The 19303-nt window shown below is 40.8% G+C and overlaps 1 protein-coding gene across 2 annotated transcripts in view; it reads left to right on the top strand.

The window, feature by feature from the left end:
- dgkg (diacylglycerol kinase, gamma) overlaps positions 1–19303 on the top strand; it is a 161481-nt gene that overhangs the window by 17775 nt on the left and 124403 nt on the right. For both annotated transcript variants that reach the window (XM_085435537.1, XM_085435538.1), the window contains exons 2-3: positions 4735–5210; positions 12359–12435. In XM_085435537.1, the coding sequence (XP_085291663.1) occupies positions 5144–5210; positions 12359–12435 (144 nt within the window). In that variant the 5' untranslated portion in view covers positions 4735–5143. The remainder of the gene's footprint in view (positions 1–4734; positions 5211–12358; positions 12436–19303) is intronic.

Here is a 19303-nt window from a genome sequence, read left to right as displayed (position 1 = left end):
CTAACATGTAGCATACGAACAATAAACAAGTCTCAAACCACATGGAAAACAACAAGGCGATACGGCAAATCAGGAAAACAAAGCCAGTGTAACAAAGCTTGATCCTTACTAGCCAAAAATTACTGGAGGAAAGGAAAGAGACGTCTGTGGATGTGTGCATTTGTCAGACCCAAAACCCATGCAGGGTGTCCCTCCAGGGGCTCTACAGCTGCTCTGGTGACCTTAGATAACCTGCTGAACCTCCATGGTGGTGATGTCTCATTCGTATGTCTTCCCTGCCATCTTTCGATGGTACTTTATGGGCCTACTCTGGTGACCACGTGTAAGATGACCTGTTTCACTACAATGCCTTTTTGTTGTCTGCCACCTAAATGCAACTTAAAAAACTATGTATCTGGTAAAGGTGCTATTGCTTTTTCCGGCATGCAGAATGAACATAATGTGCATGGAGGTGTAAATAACCCTTCTATTTTTCTTTGCAAAGCTCTATGAGTCACCGTCGCATTTTAAAACCACAGGCAACAGTTTTAATGCGGAGGCTCATACAGCTCAGCTCTGTTTTGACTGGCTTATTGAGAATGAATTAAAGACTGGAGGGACTCAGGAATACTTGCTTTATTTCATAAAAATATATATATCACTCTCTGAGAGAGAGGCATATACAAAGACTGACGTTACTCTCACATCCTAGTATATTTCCTGATTTTACACTAGGTATGTTAGGTCACTTTGTGAATTAAAAACCTCTGAGTGAAAAGACCAATTGTTGCTATGAAGATCTAAATCCCATAACTCCACCGAGGTTTGACTGGCTTTTTTATTGATACTTATGCAACATTAGCTTTTTGTGTCCTTGTCTTATGGATTTTTTTCTTAAAAGTCCAGCTGATGTTGAATCATTAAATTTCATTGCATTTTGTTAATTTGTTAAAAATAATTTTTTACAAACAAAAGTTTGTAAAATTCATTAATTTCTTTTTTTAATTTTTTATTTGCACCCACAAACAGTATTGAAAGTCTTTGCTGAGATATAATGGTCATTTAACCAGCCAGTATGGCAACAACAAGCTTCATGTAAAGTTGCCTCTGCTCATTATTTGCATATGGTTTACCAGTTGTAAACACCTGGTGGCCCAAACTGCATTCACTCTGTCAACTTCTGTAAAACAGAAAACACATTCATTTTTTTTTTAAGTTTTTACTTTTAAATGGAATAAAATATGTTTTCAGGGTATACAGTGGTAACAGTAGTTATGAAAGCTAGTTTTAACTGCCAAAACAAGCCCAAAGACACTTCAGTCCAGCAGAATTTTATCCATTCAAAATCCAACTGTGGAGCAATTAATTACCATTATCAAGCTAACTTTAATAAACAAGCACTCTGATGTTCTTTATTCTGCATAATACACAGACTGGTATCCTTCAAGTAGTCCGCTGGACATGTCACTTTCCTTTTACTTTTCAATCGATTTTCCACCATCTAGTGCACCGCGTCTTCCCACTGGTGAACTCACTTCATTGTTTCTTTTGTTGTTATTTGATTGCTTCACGTTAATGTTCAAAATCACTAAAAACATTCACAGTAACATAATAAAAAGCAGAATTACGCTGGTATTTCCAGGTAGAGTTAACTAATTTATGTAAGGCAGGAAAGCAGAAAACTAAAAGCACTAAAAGTAGTTGGAACAAGAAAGGGAAAAGTTAATGGAATAACTAAGAAACACAAACAAGACTGGAGAAAATGTACAAGCCAAAGAAAGAAGGAGAGATGAAAATATTTTTGGACGGTTGGCACTTTTGTTTTCGTAGCAGCAGTGCAGAGGGAGCAACCTCAGTTTATGCCTAATTTAGGCATATACCCTTAAAATATAGGTCAATCTTACAATTGCTTAATATTATATTACAGACACAGTAGTAATTATTGTCTACTAGTATTTATCAGCACCTAGCAGTTAGACTGACTAGGCACTAGTTAAACCAATCCTTGAAGATATTTTGTGGTTCAGTAAACAATCTGCATGGTTTATATGTTCATGTGCAGTATCGATCCATGGCATGTAGTTACATCTGGTCATAGCAGCCATAGTGATTCCTGTTTCCCTCTTTGCCTCTCTTTGTCATGTACTCCTGTTACGTCACAGTTGCCAGGCAACCTCATGAGCAAAACAGAATCCCTCTCTGCTCAGAGGGGGAGGCCCACTACCCTTGATCTGCACGTGCTCTGTCTTTCAGTCATGGATTCACAGCATGTACATATAGACCTCCCCTTTGTTCCCTTCCCATTAGTAACATCAGTAAACATGCACAGCCTGTTACAGCATGCTGCTGGCTGTTTTCGCATGTAGTCCGGGAGTGAGGCGAGCACCTGATAGAGGACGAAGGGAGAATATTAAGGAATAAAGCATGACACAGTTTCCCTGTGATAATGTTTGGACTGAAGAGTCCTTTCTGTAAAACCCGAGCGAAATTAAAAAGGCCTTGTGTTGCTTCTGCAAACAAAACCTCCTAAAAGCAGCAGAGGTGTTTAAAGTATACACTATGTACTGCTGGGGGTGCAGGTTATGCCCACAGACCTGACTTTTGCCTTTCAGGGTCACCAACCATTTTCATACTTGTCAGCCCACCTATACCATCTCACACCAGTATTTGACAGCATTTTTCATGCAAACTAGTGGTGACCGAAGCAATCTGCTAGAAACCAAAGCAATAACAGGGAGGTTTTTAGTGACATTACACACACACAAGAATTGTGTGAGAGCATACAGCATACAAATCACATCAGTGACATATTTACAGTGTAACTATTGTTTTGATATAAACAAGTGAATAACATCAAAACACAGCTGTGCTGAGCTGTATTTTTATGTTATTTAACTATACATTTTTACCTCTGTTGTTTGACTTGAGCATTACCCGTGTAGTAAATGTTTAGCACCCTAAAGTCCAAATACTATAGTAATTCCGAGTGCATTCTCTCTCAGTAGTTCACGGTGTCTCCAACTGGCTCAGATGTGAAGCAATGGCTAGAATCCCAAGTGCTTTTATGCTAATCAGAGCTTTGAAGGGTTACAAATAACAACCGTTTTCTAGCCATATTTCATTCAGTTGAGAATCATTTCTAAAAATAAGCTCTTGTTATTCCCTCGGTAAATTAGAGTTAGTCACCCGTGCTTTTATCTCTTCTCTTTTGGAACTACGTGTACTCCAACATCAGTCAAATAAATCCTCTCATTTCTAATTTACACAAAAAGCACAAGCACAGATTCTTCCAGGAGCCAAGATGGATAATATCTCCTTTTGTTTTTTACACTTTTACACTGGAAACCTCCAAGTTTTACCTCGTGCTTTGAGCTTCTGGTAAAGTTTCAGATGGTTCCATCAGTGAAAAGACTTTTTCTCAGCAGACTTTATGAAAGTATGATAGAAAGCAGAGGTGGCTGTACGCCATTCTAGTGGACTAAGTGGAATGCAGCCATCGTTGATGTTACAGAACACACCTGTGCTTTCTAATGTTACTATTAACATTAATAAAATACACATGAAATAAAAACAAGATGCTAAAAAAGGAGTAAACAAATAGAACTGTTTTGTTTTTTTTGTTTTTTTTTTTGCTATACTATCTGTGGCCACTAGAAGAAATAGAAAGCTTTTGGGGTGGCTGTAGCTCAGGTAGTAGAGCGGGTCACCTACTCAAAAAAACCTTCGATAAAGTGCTTGTGTGAATGGGTGAATGCATGAGTTGTATTGAGTGCTTTAAGTGCTCAGTGAGAGTAGAAAAGCGCTATCTAAGAACCTTTCCATTTACCATTTACTTTAAGAAGGGCTCATATGCCAGCTCTTTTAATGTTAAAAATGTTTTAAATCACTACCTTGGAGCACATGCAGTTTTACACAAGTACCAATCATAATTTTTAGACTTATGGAACAATAAAATTGCTATGAAAATAGCTTCAAAATCCGGGGTTAGGTCTAAAGTGACCAAAACCATGTTACAAACATGCTGCAGGTCATAGGGGATGAAAACCACGTTTATAGCAGGTCCAGTGCTGAAGTAGTGAACACTAAGAAGTGGAACTAGTTGATTATCAGCAAGTGAACCATTTAAATAAGACCATGGTGTTGTTCAGTTGTACACAAATTGCACTATCACGTCACATATATCCATTTTAGTAGTTTAATTGTCATCATGCTGAAAATCACAGAGCAAATGATTCTGTATTAAATGGCTATACTAGTATATAATAACAACTGTAATGCGACAAAACAACAAAGCTCAGGTTGGGCAGAGCTTTGCAAACATAATGTTAACAATATGATTCCAGCATTAAAAAATGAGCTGCTTGAGTCTACAGGGACTTTTCTTGTCGTGCACTTACAATGTATTTCCCACGGGAAATGTTCAGAAGACAAAAGGCTCCAAAAATGTATCTGCATCGTTTCAAATTTCCCAGGTCAGCTGTAGAAAAGTAATACATTTGTCACAAATAGGAAACTTTAAAGGCAGACTGGTGGTTTAATTTTGCAGCATTTCCCTCAGCTGTCCGCCCCTCACTTTTATAAATCGTTTTTTGTTCATACTTGTTGCTTCTTTTCCTCCTCCCATTCATTTCTCCGTTGTGCCTGCTAACATGAGGCTATCTACATATTTCATATCGAATCAGAGAAGCCTGATGATCAACTCAATAAATTTGTTTCTCTTTTCTCTCTTTTTCCTCTCCCTCTCTCTTTCTCCAGGACAAAAAAGGGATTTTTGATGTGGGCATGCTGAGAAAACTTGTGCCATCTTCCGGTGATCAGGATCAGTTAGCAGCCTTTGTGGACAGACTTCCCATTGGTCTCATTGCTTCAGTGGCTGAACTGGATCGAGTAGACTAAAATCCTATGCTATTTTATTTTGTGATTCAAAGGGACAAATTAAATATCCAGGGAGGGAAATATAAACATCGTCTTCCCTCCCCCACTGTTCATGTGGCCTCAGTTTTTTCAGCTTGCCCTCCTATGGTTCTCGTAAAGTAGGAGCGATGACATCCCAAAACCTCTTCTTCTCAGTCTTTTTACACAACGTGACCGAAGGATAGCCATCAGTTCCCACTGCAGCACTCGTGGACTGACACCAAGAGCTCAGCCCCTGGCTTCAGGCAGCATGGGAGACAGTAGCTGGGTGTGTCTGAGCCCGGCTGAGTTTAGCCAGCTGCAGCAGTACAGTGAATGTGAGTACCCATGTGACTTTGTCCGGAGATTTGTTTGCATGGCAGATTTAGGTACATATAATGAGGTTTGTCTGTATGTGTCTCCATTTGTGTATAGCACATTCATGTATGCATTAGATGTTACTCAAAAGCTTTGTTTGCCAGTCCAAATCATGCAGTCCTCCAGCAGCCTAAGCCTATTTTTAATTAGATAATTAGATGTTTATTTATGATAATGTGCACAACATTTCAAATTATGTATATTTACAGTTAAGTGATGTATCCATGCATGCGTTTAAATACTGCCTCCAGTGGTGAGAAAAGGGGTACTGGTTCTGTTTTAGCTAGAATTGCAAAGCCACTTTGGGGCCATGTCAAGAAGAGCATCTGTTGTAAAAATCTGCCACATAAAACATGTAGACCAGCCTGCTGTGGTGACCCCTCGTGGCAAGGAAGCAGCTGACATTGGGATCAGTATTTTATAGACATATATATGTCATATTTATACATAAAGCAATCGGAGGGATCCAAACACTGGCCCTTCAACCTGCTTGATTTGTATTGCATGACTGTTTGCCACTTATTAGCCTGCTGAATAAGCCTTGTGGCTATCTCTTCCCTCACTGTCAGCTGCATTTGTTAGTCAAAGGAGCATCTGTCTTCTTGCTCCTGCTGGATTGTGCGTGTCATTGTGAGTGATGAACAGAGTGTGATTCTCTCACGGAAGCTATTCCACCGAGGAATTACACAATCATGCATAAGTCATTGTCTTATAGACCCACACGAACAGCATGCAACATGTAAGATTCACCGGCTGATTGCAGAGCCATTAACCCCAATCTTTTCATGGTGATAATAGTAGGTGTTCCCCTAAAGATGATAGAAAAGTCATGCATAGGACTATTTTACTGTGTATGCTCTGATTTAAAGCTGTCACTGATGTTGTCATTGGAGTGGTATTAGGACTGTTTGAATCTCTATCTCTCCAAATACTGTATTATTAATTTAATATACAGCTGTACCTAAAACAGTGATGCACAAAGTGGCGTTTTTCAGTTTCAACAGGTGCACTAGAGGGGCAACAAGGAGACAACCCCCAAAACATAAATGGTTTTACAGGTGGAGCCCACTGACATTTTTCACTCCCTATCATTTTTGGCTGTTTTTTCCCCCACTAGTTTTGCATTTACTGTACCTAGGGTCAGTGTCACTACTGGTAGCATGAGGCGGTACCTGGACACCACCCAGGTTGGTAGTCCAACCTCTCCTAGATGGCACATCACTATCTTTCATTGGCAGAAAGTTGGCTGTGTCTCCCAGCACAGCCTCAAAAGCATGGAGGAGATTCTAGGAGAGGCGGTTACTCTAGGAGGGCTAGAGTAGCTGAGCTGTAGAAGGTCCTCATCTATCACGTTACTGATATCTGCTCTTTTGTGCAAAGAGGAATAGGATGAGCACTTTCAGAGCAACAAAATTACCTCCAGCAGGCCACTGGTGTGAATATCTTAGACCAAAAAATCAGAAACTGACTTCATGAGGGCCTAATGTCCTCTTGTGGGCCCTGTGCTCACTGCCTTGTGTCGCATTCGCCACAGAATACTGAATTGGCACGTCCACCACTGATGCCATGTGCTTTTCACTGATGATTCATTCTGAGCACGTATGACAGACATGAAAGTTTCTGGAGAAGCCGTGGAGGAGGTTATGCTGCTGGTAACATGATGGCCTGCGGAGGCATATCCATGGAGGAATGCAAAGATCTCTACAGCACAGGCAATGCCACCCTGGTATATGGCTGAAATCCTTGAACTCATTATTGCTGCTTTTTAACTAAATACAGGGAGTGCAGAATTATTAGGCAAATGAGTATTTTGTCCACATCATCCTCTTCATGCATGTTGTCTTACTCCAAGCTGTATAGGCTCGAAAGCCTACTACCAATTAAGCATATTAGGTGATGTGCATCTCTGTAATGAAAAGGGGTGTGGTCTAATGACATCAACACCCTATATCAGGTGTGCATAATTATTAGGCAACATCCTTTCCTTTGGCAAAATGGGTCAAAAGAAGGACTTGACAGGCTCAGAAAAGTCAAAAATAGTGAGATATCTTGCAGAGGGATGCAGCAGTCTCAACATTGCAAAGCTTCTGAAGCGTGATCATCGAACAATCAAGCGTTTCATTCAAAATAGTCAACAGAAGAAGCGTGTGGAAAAACCAAGGCGCAAAATAACTGCCCATGAACTGAGAAAAGTCAAGCGTGCAGCTGCCAAGATGCCACTTGCCACCAGTTTGGCCATATTTCAGAGCTGCAACATCACTGGAGTGCCCAAAAGCACAAGGTGTGCAATACTCAGAGACATGGCCAAGGTAAGAAAGGCTGAAAGACGACCACCACTGAACAAGACACACAAGCTGAAACGTCAAGACTGGGCCAAAAAATATCTCAAGACTGGTTTTTCTAAGGTTTTATGGACTGATGAAATGAGAGTGAGTCTTGATGGGCCAGATGGATGGGCCCGTGGCTGGATTGGTAAAGGGCAGAGAGCTCCAGTCCGACTCAGACGCCAGCAAGGTGGAGGTGGAGTACTGGTTTGGGCTGGTATCATCAAAGATGAGCTTGTGGGGCCTTTTCGGGTTGAGGATGGAGTCAAGCTCAACTCCCAGTCCTACTGCCAGTTTCTGGAAGACACCTTCTTCAAGCAGTGGTACAGGAAGAAGTCTGCATCCTTCAAGAAAAACATGATTTTCATGCAGGACAATGCTCCATCACACGCGTCCAAGTACTCCACAGCGTGGCTGGCAAGAAAGGGTATAAAAGAAGAAAAACTAATGACATGGCCACCTTGTTCACCTGATCTGAACCCCATTGAGAACCTGTGGTCCATCATCAAATGTGAGATTTACAAGGAGGGAAAACAGTACACCTCTCTGAACAGTGTCTGGGAGGCTGTGGTTGCTGCTGCATGCAATGTTGATGGTGAACAGATCAAAACACTGACAGAATCCATGGATGGCAGGCTTTTGAGTGTCCTTGCAAAGAAAGGTGGCTATATTGGTCGCTGATTTGTTTTTGTTTTGTTTTTGAATGTCAGAAATGTATATTTGTGAATGTGGAGATGTTATATTGGTTTCACTGGTAAAAATAAATAATTGAAATGGGTATATATTTGTTTTTTGTTAAGTTGCCTAATAATTATGCACAGTAATAGTCACCTGCACACACAGATATCCCCCTAAAATAGCTAAAACTAAAAACAAACTAAAAACTACTTCCAAAAACATTCAGCTTTGATATTAATGAGTTTTTTGGGTTCATTGAGAACATGGTTGTTGTTCAATAATAAAATTATTCCTCAAAAATACAACTTGCCTAATAATTCTGCACTCCCTGTAAATGTCATGATGGGAGGTAATGAGTTTTACTGGTTAACCTGCAAAATTCACCATTCTTTTGTTAGAAACCGTTTATGACATGTCTAGTGAATTACTCACACAGTGCAACTTACCCTACTGTAGCACACAGTTAGTGTTTGGCAGAGATATGGTGAATATGTATGGAGTTGGAGACGCAGTGGAGGGATTTGCATATATATCCATGCATACTCATTTAGAAAATAAACTCTTTAAGGCAGGAAGAGTTATTCCCATGGAAGAAACTTAATGACACATTACAGAGGAGGAACTTGCATGTTTTTAGAAACAATGCACTTTCTTACACTTAACATGTGGAAAAAGCACAGTGGATTAATGAAGCCACCTACACACACACACACACACACACACACACACAAAAACCCACCCTCCAAGCCCTCCTTTTTTCTTGCTGCGTCTGTGCTCCAGCAGGGTTTTTGACCTTGGCTGCCTTAGAGAAAAAATGTAGCGAGGAATACAATAATTTGAATGGGTGAGTGAACATTTTTGACAATATAGTGTATCAAAAATATTTTTGGCTGCTCTCTTGTTATCAAAAGCTCCAGATACTTTAATTTGGCAAGAATTTACCCCCTGTGCCTTTTGTGATACAGCTGCAAAGGGATTTGTGTCTCCTCACTAGATCGGGTATTTTAACCCACGTCTCACATTACCTGAGACTGTATCCTCATTCTCTGCATTTGTCTCCTTGTGTCACTCTAATCACAGCAGATATAGGAAACACTTCCATACTTCCATAACACTTTTTTCTTTCTTTTTTTTCCCTGTCCCGTTTGGCTCTTTTGCCATCAGAATTATTGTCTAAAGGCAAAGAAAGATGCCCAACAGATTTACTTCCATAACGCTGAGATTACCAGTGAAACTAGGCCTGGAGCAGATGGTAAATGGACTGATTCTTATATAGCACTTTTCTACTCTCAAATACTGAGCTTCAGTACAGATTCAGTTATTTATATGTCTTATCACCTTAAATCTTCACTCAAAGAAAAGTATCTTTGACAGTGCATATATAGGTGTATCATATATAAGAGACAAATGTTGTTCCTTCATACTGGCATTACTAAATTTGACTCATTGCTTACATATATTTATAAAAAGAAAATGTACAAGCTGTGATAACTGTTTCTGATAAAATGAAGAGTAGACTGATATATGAAATATTCCTTTATTGGGTGAGAAAATCAGACCATGTCATAACTGCTTTCAGTCATACAGAATAGATATCAGAGCCTTAAACAGGCTGGCTTCTACTAAATGGGTCAAACTGGGCACAAAGTATACAAACACATAACATCCTTATAGAATATGATGTAACACTAGATCAACTTACCTCAGAATATATAAAGCATATAAACAATTACAGCAATATGATGCAACAAACACAGCAGTACTACTGATCCAAAATACTCAAAGCTTCATAGAACTGAAACAAACATTTGTTTTTAGCTCCATTCTGCTGCTGATACATACTTTAGGTTTCTGAATATTAAACTTGTTGCTGCCTTTCATAGTGTGTAACTTGAAGGCCCTGAGTACTTTCTCCCACACTGAAAACACTGGAATGATAAAATTATTTGAACATTACCTAATAAGACTGATTCAGGACAGACAATTAGTTATTTTAAACTTTTCTAGCAGTCCTTCACAAACAGGGAACAGTCTGTCTATTCTCTCCATCTGTCAGCTGCTGCTGGCTCTTCCTCCTCCTCTTCCTCACACACTGCTGAGTTTGTCCTGGTGGATCATCAGGGCTGCAAAGCCTCACAGATGATGTGCAGCAGTGGGTCCCTCAGTCTGTCCTCACTGGACACTTGCAGTTGTCACACATGGAAATCAAATGTGTGATAAGCTGCAGGATTCAAACACAAGTGTGACTTATAAACACATGTTCATACTTTTATTCCACAATCAGAGAGAAAGAAACAGAGAGCGAGTGCAGGACAGACAGACAGGTGAAAGTCTCAGGTGTATACACTGCTACAAAACAGCACAAAAGAAGGAGGATTTAGTGTTTGTGTTATTACGAAACAAGAGGAGTTCCCAGATGGTACAGTGGACACACATGTGTGACTCCTGTGATTAAAGCATCTTTCTTTCAGCTTAACGAGTGAACCGTCAGCTCGTTCAAACACACGTTAAAGTCCGTTTGGCTCGACACCACCGAACAGAGGCAGCAATATAACATAGCTAACATTAACAGTGCAGTGAATCCTCCTTGTGCTGTGATATTCAGGACTGCAAACCGAGCAGCATCACTGACTTTCAGCTTGTTGTGTTTGTGGATATATGACTGACTTTAATTATCCATAAAATCATCACATTCTCTGTAAGATTAAGGTCGACTATATATATATTTTTTAAAGTAAAGGCTTTAAAACCAAGTTAATTCTGAAAGTACAGACATCACTAATGTCACATAACTTTCCCGACATGTGGCCAACAATAATGGTTTAATGTTCTTCATTAAAAAAATATTTGCGCATAAATAAGTGACATAATATTCAGTACTTACTTCTGAAAGTTTACTCTTCCTCCGCTCCGCTTCCACCGTTTTTTTTCGGCAAAATTATCCACACCACCACCGCACTATGAAGTCTGGGATATGTTGGGCCATGAAGGCTACACCGACCCATCCTTAAAATTCAGGGAAATTATGGACGCATTTGAGGGCCGCATTTCGAGCAGCCTTTGAATTGGGAAAGCCTTCTCTTGTCGCTGTGACGTAATCGGCCTTAAAATGCGGCCTTTAAGGCTGCAGACCCCAAATCCGGTCATTGGTACTTCCTGGCTTGTGTAGTTACTAGGTAACAAAAGCTCAACACTGCCCCTAGCGTCCTGGAGCACTTCCGTTGTGTTTTGGAATTTGCATGTGTTTTTGAGTTTGCAAGTGTTTTGGATTTTGCAAGTGTTTTGGAGTTTGTACGTGTTTTGGATTTTGCAAGTGTTTTGGAGTTTGTACGTGTTTTGGAGTTTGCATGTGTTTTTTAGTTTGCAAGTGTTTTGGATTTTGCATGTGTTCTTTAGTTTGCAAGTGTTTTGGAGTTTGCATGTGTTTTGGAATTTGCAAGTGTTTTGGAGATTGTACGTGCTTTGTCTCTAGGGGCCACCGTACTCACGGAGTACTTAAAGCGCTGTATAAAACATGCCTAATTCACCCAATCACACCCACTTTATCTATACATAGTGCTTTCTAACGACATTCATACGCATTCATACTCTGATGGACGCATCGGAGAGCAAATTCGGGTTAGTATCTTGCCCAAGGACACTTGACATGCAGACTGGAGGAGCCAGGGATCGAACCACCAACCTTCCGATCAGTAGGTGACCTGCTCTACCTCCTGAGCTACAGCCACCCTGTTGTGTATGTGTTGCGGTGATGGTGGTCCTGTGGTTTTCATGCACACATGTATATTTGGTCTTTCTAATTATTAGATAGATGGCTGTGGGATGAGGTCAGTATTCTGCACAAAGGCATTTAGTGTGTGCGTATAAAGGATTTGCATCAAAAAGTGAGAACTACGCAATGTCCCTTTCCCCTTTTAACAAGGCTGACTCACCAGCTTAACTGATCCAGAGCGCCTTCTTACAGATGAGAGTGTTTATCTGGGAATTTATTTATGAGTTGTATCATGTTTATTTATTTTTTGTATCCTCATTTTGGCTAAGATGTATGTGAGTCAAAGTAAAATACATTGCTCTGTGTTTACTCAGTTTTTCTCTTGCCTCTTCAGACTCCACAAAGAAGCTGAAGGATGTGCTGGAGGAGTTTCATGGTGGAGGAGTCCTTTCCAAATACAATCCAGAGCAGGTGTGTCTGCAGCACAATTCCCTGCTCCATTATTCTTCTTGCACTTTGATCTTTTTGTCCCTTTCTGCTTGATATTCTGACTCTTTCCTGCACACTAACAAAAACAGAATCAGCCTCATTATTCAGGTGCTTGTTAAGTTCCTCTAACTCAGGGTTCTATGAGTCTTCGAAATGCTTAGTCAGCCCCAAATTTAGGATGATTATCTGTGTTTAAACACAGCCCGAAATTCATCACTACCTGCCACCTGATGTCAGCAGATCAGCTCCCAGCTGTATTGTAGACTCCTGTGTCTGCGGCTTTTGGTGGAAAAATGTTTATATCATCGTCTGGGCTTTGAACAGCACTACTATATTTCTTAGGCAGTGGCGTGTCTAGAAAATTTTTGTTGGGGGGGCCAGGTAGCGGCACAGATTTGGAGAAGGGTGACAGATGTAATTGGCAGATAATGTTAAAAAAAAATCCTACCAACCGTTAGGTTGTAAAGTTTTTAGATACTGCGTTGATAAAGTACAAGAGATACAATCAGTGCTTTGTCAGTGTTTATTCAGCATTCAAGGACAGCAATATTTGCATAGTATTTTTACTGACATATAGTGCACATATGTTTTGGGCAAAAACATTTTTGAATATTAAAATTTTTATAACATTTTTAACAATTAGCCAATGCCAATGCAAAACTTTATCTGCCTATTAAAAAAAAGAAGACAATCTTCTCACAAACTGGTGTTTGATTTTGAAACAGGGAAAAAGTGGGGAAACAAATGAAAAGACTAACATTTGAATAAAACCTGAAAGCAAGTAAATACTTTCTATGCTGCCTCATGGTAAACTTTGGTAATATTGATGTATAAAGAACAACACTGGCTGATGATAAATACAGTCAGCTGGCATGGTGACACTGCCAGTATTAACCTGCAGGGCTGGACTGGGACAAAAAAATCGGGCATTTTCACTACAGACCAGCCCACCAGGTATTAAAGCTATAAAGCCTTTGAATGAAAACAAATGCTGTTGTGACAGTGATGTACCCTGTCTTTTTGGTATATGTATGATTTCTATACATTTTACGTCAGATAAAAACTTTGTTCGTAAGATTCAGATAATTATTTAATAAAAGCTAGATATTTTAAATGAGAATAAGAAAGAAAAGTATTTCTTTGTGCCCACCTTTCCCTGTTAATGCCCTACCTGGCCCCCTGGCAAAACTTTGCTAGACCCGCCCCTGCACAGTTACCAGCTGTCAGCTACATAAAAAAGGATCCTGGTGTTATTTATCTCTCAGAAACAGTTCATAACTTCCCTTCAACTCATTCATGTCACCTAAAAGGTAAATCTGTTTCTCCATCACCTGTTCAGCTCTGATGATTCAGTAAGGACATCTCCTGGTTTCATCTTCATGTTTCCCTCTCACCACATATCTAAACAGACATCATGACCAGCAGCTTTACAGCTGTGGCTCCAGCAAACATCAGCTGATACTAGAAATTAATATTAAATACATTCTAACAACAGCTGATCAAGCTTAAACGTGCTGCTGTTGTTTAGCACGACATCTGCTGGGTTCCTCTTTCTGGCGCAAAGTGGGCGATAAACAAACGCGAGAGAAAAGCCGATCAGCTGATCATTGATCAGTTTCATGATTGAAGTAGGAACAGGAGAGGGAGGGGGAGAGAATGAGAGAAGAAGAGGCAGCTGTGCAGCGTAATGACAGAATAAATCCAGCTTTGTGTCTTTTTTTCATTATAGCTAAAGTACGGGACAAACTGCGTCTCTTCTCAGCTCAACACGAAACGTGTAATATTTTCTCTGAATGAGGGACCATTCCATTTTTTAAGGAGCCGTTGGCAACTCTACTAACTAACCTTATGAATAAAATAAAGTTCACTATCAGAAACATCATAGCACCCACCCAGCTGTATAGAAACTCCATCATGCTAGCTAGCACGCAGTACGAGTTATTGTAACTGACTGTAAAAAGTCAGCACAACAAAAATAAACTCCACCCAAACTTAGTTTATATCTGACCCAGATAGACTGCAGGTCATAACTTCTTACCTGACGTTCAGTTCACCTGACACTCGGACCGGTGGCCGCCTCGGGTCTCTGCTCCTCCTGCCTCCCCTTCCCTCATCCACCTGCTGGCCTCTGTGGAAGTCCCGCCATAGCCACCACCAAACAACTGAGTTATTTTTTACACATCGGCCAGCATCTGGCCAATCCACCACCTCTCATTGTTCATGCCTTTACAAAAAAAAAAAGTCATCAGCCCACCGGTATGCCCGATGGCCAGTCCAGCTATGTTAACCTGCAACCAAATGTTACAACTTGGATTATATCTTATAACTCATAACTCTTATGCTAGCTCCCCCAGTACTGTCTGAAATATTCGAGGGTTGCAATAATTCTTTAAGTGTTATTTTTTCCTTGGTATTCTAATTTCTAATAAGTTTACTAAACTCAACAAACTTAATATTACTTACCGGGACATTTATTCTCTCCTCATTTTCTTTCGCCGAAAAATTGTTTTCTGCAGTGCGTCTTTCCTGCTTGGCTCTCCTACCTTTGCTAATGTGATGCTCATAGTGCAGAAGCCAATGCTGCATTCACGTACACTCGGATATCTAGGCTTTACTGTGGAAACATAATCGTACATTTGATATTTGATTGAATTTTATTGTTTTAGCTTCGGGGTGGCACCTGGGGTGGCCAGTCTGGTGGGGGCGGGGGGAGGGGCAGGCCACCCCGCTGCACACGCCACTGTTCTTAGGATTAAGTCACATTTCTTTGTTCACTGAGTTATTGCCCAGCATCAGTGTTGGGGCGTAACGGAATGCATGTACGGGTGTTCTGCGAATCCATACTCTGACGGGTAAAGTTAAGTGTTAAACATTAAAGTTGCAGAGCAGGAACAGACGGCTTGTTTAGATGGGCATGTTCTTTTTAGTGAATTCTCTCTAAAAGGAACAGCATCTAAGCAGAAGCACAAGACTTCTGGAACAGTTTATATGAGAACGCACAGCACCATGTTTGGCAAAAACCAAGCACAGTGTAAACACCTCACACCAGCTGTCAATCACGGTGATGGAGAGGTGATGATTTGGGTTTGTTTTGCAGCCACAGAACCTGGTCACTTTGCAGTTATTAAGTTAATGATGAATCCTGTGTGTACCAACGTATTCTAAAGTCTAATGTAAAGCCATCTGTCCCAAAACTAAAGCTTGGCTGAAACTGGGTTATGCAAACACACCAGAAATCAACAGCAGAACGATTGAAAAGGAAAAGAATTGAAGCTTTAAAACAAACAGCCAAAGTCCGGACCTCAATCTGACTTAAGTGCTGTGGCAGAACGGGCCAGAATTCCCATTCTGGACTGACAAAGTTATACAAGAACAGTCATGGCAAAGGTGTTCTACAGGCTACTGAATCATGACTTGTACTTTAATGATGCTGTACTGTAATCATAAGTGATGGAAGCACATAGACTGATGGTTCAACCGATGAACAGCAGAGGGCAGCTCCATAAGAACATGTTTATAGGTACTAAAGAACCCAGAATACAGGTTTTATAACTCATTTACCTGATATGCACAGAAGACGATAACAGATTACAGGTTGTTGTATTTCAGCTGCACATCACCGGGCCATGAGCTGTCTTGAATAATAAACTGTAACTATACAAAGGAATAACATTTAGGCTTTAATTTATCAATGCTATAATGTCATAATCAGCCGATCTGTATATATTTGGAGATAGTACTTCCACTTACATCAGAATTTGTACACATACAAAGTATCAAATCTTCCTTTGGCTGCTCCCTTTAGGAGCCACCACAGCAGATCATGTGCCTCCATCTCACCTTATCCCCAGCATCCTCTTCTGTCATACAAACCTGTGGCCTCTGTATGTCCTGTCACACCAACCCTCTGCATGTCACAACACGTCTCATACACAAAAAGCGTGTTAAGAATAAATGTACTTTTACATACGTGGGTATAACAGTTAGATTTTTTTAGGCGAACTATTAAAACCTTACAGACTTCAGACTAATGTCAGAAAATTGGCATATTGTAGAAATAACATTTGAAGTGTCATTTAAAGTTTTAAAATGGCACATTAAAACCTTTAAATGGGTTTACACAACACATGGCATATGTTTTATGTGGTATGCTATTTGTTCCTTTATAAAAATTGCACATGAGACAACTTATGAGAACCAGTAGTTCATTTCTTAAGCCACTCTGAAAAGTCACAATGCCTTCTCATGTTCAAAGCAATTGAGACAGGAGTAGTTGAGTAGTTTTAAAGTCACATATTCAGAAACGGGAGGATGCCGGGGTGGATGGATGAGCTGACAAAACACTTTGTGTTTGCTTCAGACACATGACCAGTAAGCTCATGCTGGTCAGAATTTAATCATTTGTGCACAACGTCTTGATCCATGCTGAATCACCCAGTTAAGTAAATCCCAACAGGTTGATTCTGTTCCCCCGGATGTAGTATTTTCAGTGGGAGAAACTGAATGAGTGACGAAACGTCTCTCCCAATAGAATCAAACTTTTGGGATTTGTGCACAATGTTCACCTAAACGAGTCTTCACCCAAATTGTACTCAATTTCACATTTGTCGTTTTTGCGTTGAGATAAACTGTGAACAGGATGAGTGTCACGGTTGACGATGGCCAACCGTGGGGAAGGTGAGGGAAGGAGGACCCAGGCGCGGAGCTCTGTGTATAAGCAGTGCGTTTATTTACAGTGTATGGAACCAAACAACAATAAATCCCCGTGCTTTCCCCAGACTCCCGTGTCGTGTCCTCCTTGTGCTCTCTGCTCCCGTGTGTCTGCACTCCCGGTGCTCGCTGCTCTTTAGGCTTCCCACGCTCCTCCTGCAGGAAACGATAGCGGCAGCTGTTAGGACACTTAACTATAGCAGGCATGCACTCAAAGACTAAACCTAAACTGGATGACTAACGTGGAGTCTCACGCAATGATTCCGCGTCGGTGGGAGCTCCAAGACTCTCCTAAGTAGCTCCCCCGACGAGCCCTGATCAGCAGCAGGTGTGTGGCAGGAGCTTCGGGTGTGGCCAGTCCCCTAGCAGGGCCACACCCACCAGGCCTGAAGGCGCCTGTAAACCGGTGTTCACAGAAACACCTGCATCCGTACACACACACACATATGTGCAAGCATGGAGAAGAGGGGCAGCAACACCAAAAATACATATAATATAACATAAGTCCATAACTGCTCGGGGACCCTGACAATGAGTCACTACGTCACTGACATTCTGTTTATTTATTTTTGTACGATGGTCTTTTTTGGTCTTTTGTTTTTACAAAAAGCCTCTAATCGTAAAAAAGCACAATTAGAGCTCCAGTGTATTTAGTTAAAGAATTATTTTTGTGCCTGTATTCTGAACTAAATCTTAACAAAAGCTATGTCATAATATTAAAGGGTTAGTTGTTATTGTTGTTCGTGATCTCCTATTCTTATGCATCAGACAGCTATTTAGGTTAGAGTCATGGTTTAACATTTCATATGGCTTAGGGCTAATTTTATACGTCGGAGTGGAGGACTGGTGAAGGTAATCAACTGATGTTCATTAAATCTATGTTCTCATGTGATGTTCAGCCTCTCCCTGCCACCTTTATATTCTCATATGAGAGCCTCATTTTTCTTTCTTACTCTGTTCATTATCACCTCCACTTGGCTGTACGATTGTCCTCAGTATTTGCGATGACACAACTAACAGCCTGGCTGGACATTTGGCGCCACAGAACCAGACTTAATGTTCACGTGGGCTTTCTGAGACCCTGTTGTCACCTGGCGCCACCGTGACGACTCTAGCCCTGCATCTGCCATCCATCAGTGTGTGTGCGCTTGTGCATGTGTGTCTGTGCGTGTGCGCATAACCCCCAATGAGTCATCGCTGCATCAAGCTAGCTGTTGTGGAATCCACTCAGGAAGTAGACCTTTCTTTCTTCCCACTCACTCATTGTTTTTATTGAGCTTTTATTTTTAGCCAAAGTGTGGTCCGGAATTTTTACACTGATAATAATAATAATGAAAAATGACTGACACATGGAGCTGTCGGTGTTGTTGGGTTTTCTCCAATTTAGCAAACAAATAAATATCGCCCTATCATTCTCAGTGACTGATGAGTGACTGAGAAACAAAGACTGAACATCACACCCACAGATTTCTTTTAACAACAGGCGCAGTCTCTATAAGCATCTGTCATGACAGTGTGGGAGTGATGCCTTTTGCCTTTGCTCTATGCACTTTGTTTGTTGGCCAAGGTTTCAATGAAACAGTGCAAATGTTTGGAGAGCTGTTTTTGAGACATGCGAATTATTTATGTGCTTAAAATGTTTAAGTTGGGTGTGCACTTCATGATTGTCAGGTTGATGTGATTTGGATGTGCTGGCTGATCAAAACCAGACAGACTGGGTCACTTCCAGCTGGGCTTAGTTGGTGTTGACAGCTTGTAGAAAGTGTTATCTTTATTTTTAGGAACCAGTCATTGTTGCCTGTTCTCACTATGTTTTTGAAAAATATATCTAATATTTGTGATTTACAGAGTGTTCACAGGATGTTTTCCCTGTGTCTCTGTGTGTGTTCATAGGTGACTCTAAATTGGCTGTAGGTGTGAATGTTCTTCTACAGCAGCAGTCCCCAACCCCCGGGCCACGGACCGGTACCGGTCCTTGATTCGTTTGCTACCGGGCCGCGAGAGTTGAGGCTCGGGTGTGAAATTTATGGTTTTGAGGGTTTTCATCATTAACTCGGTTTCCCTGGGTCTTTTCCCGTGTTGTAGGAGTGTTTTATTTTGAAAGTAATATTTACACGTTACCATAGCGACCAGAGTGCAT

This window comes from Copadichromis virginalis, linkage group LG16 (assembly GCF_057382275.1).
Source record: "Copadichromis virginalis isolate Kocher_CV1m ecotype Utaka linkage group LG16, C_Virginalis_male_GT1.1, whole genome shotgun sequence".
Lineage (NCBI taxonomy): Eukaryota > Metazoa > Chordata > Actinopteri > Cichliformes > Cichlidae > Copadichromis > Copadichromis virginalis.
The sequence above is the reverse complement of the archived record's forward strand: the minus strand, read 5'-3'. Positions and strand labels throughout refer to the sequence as shown.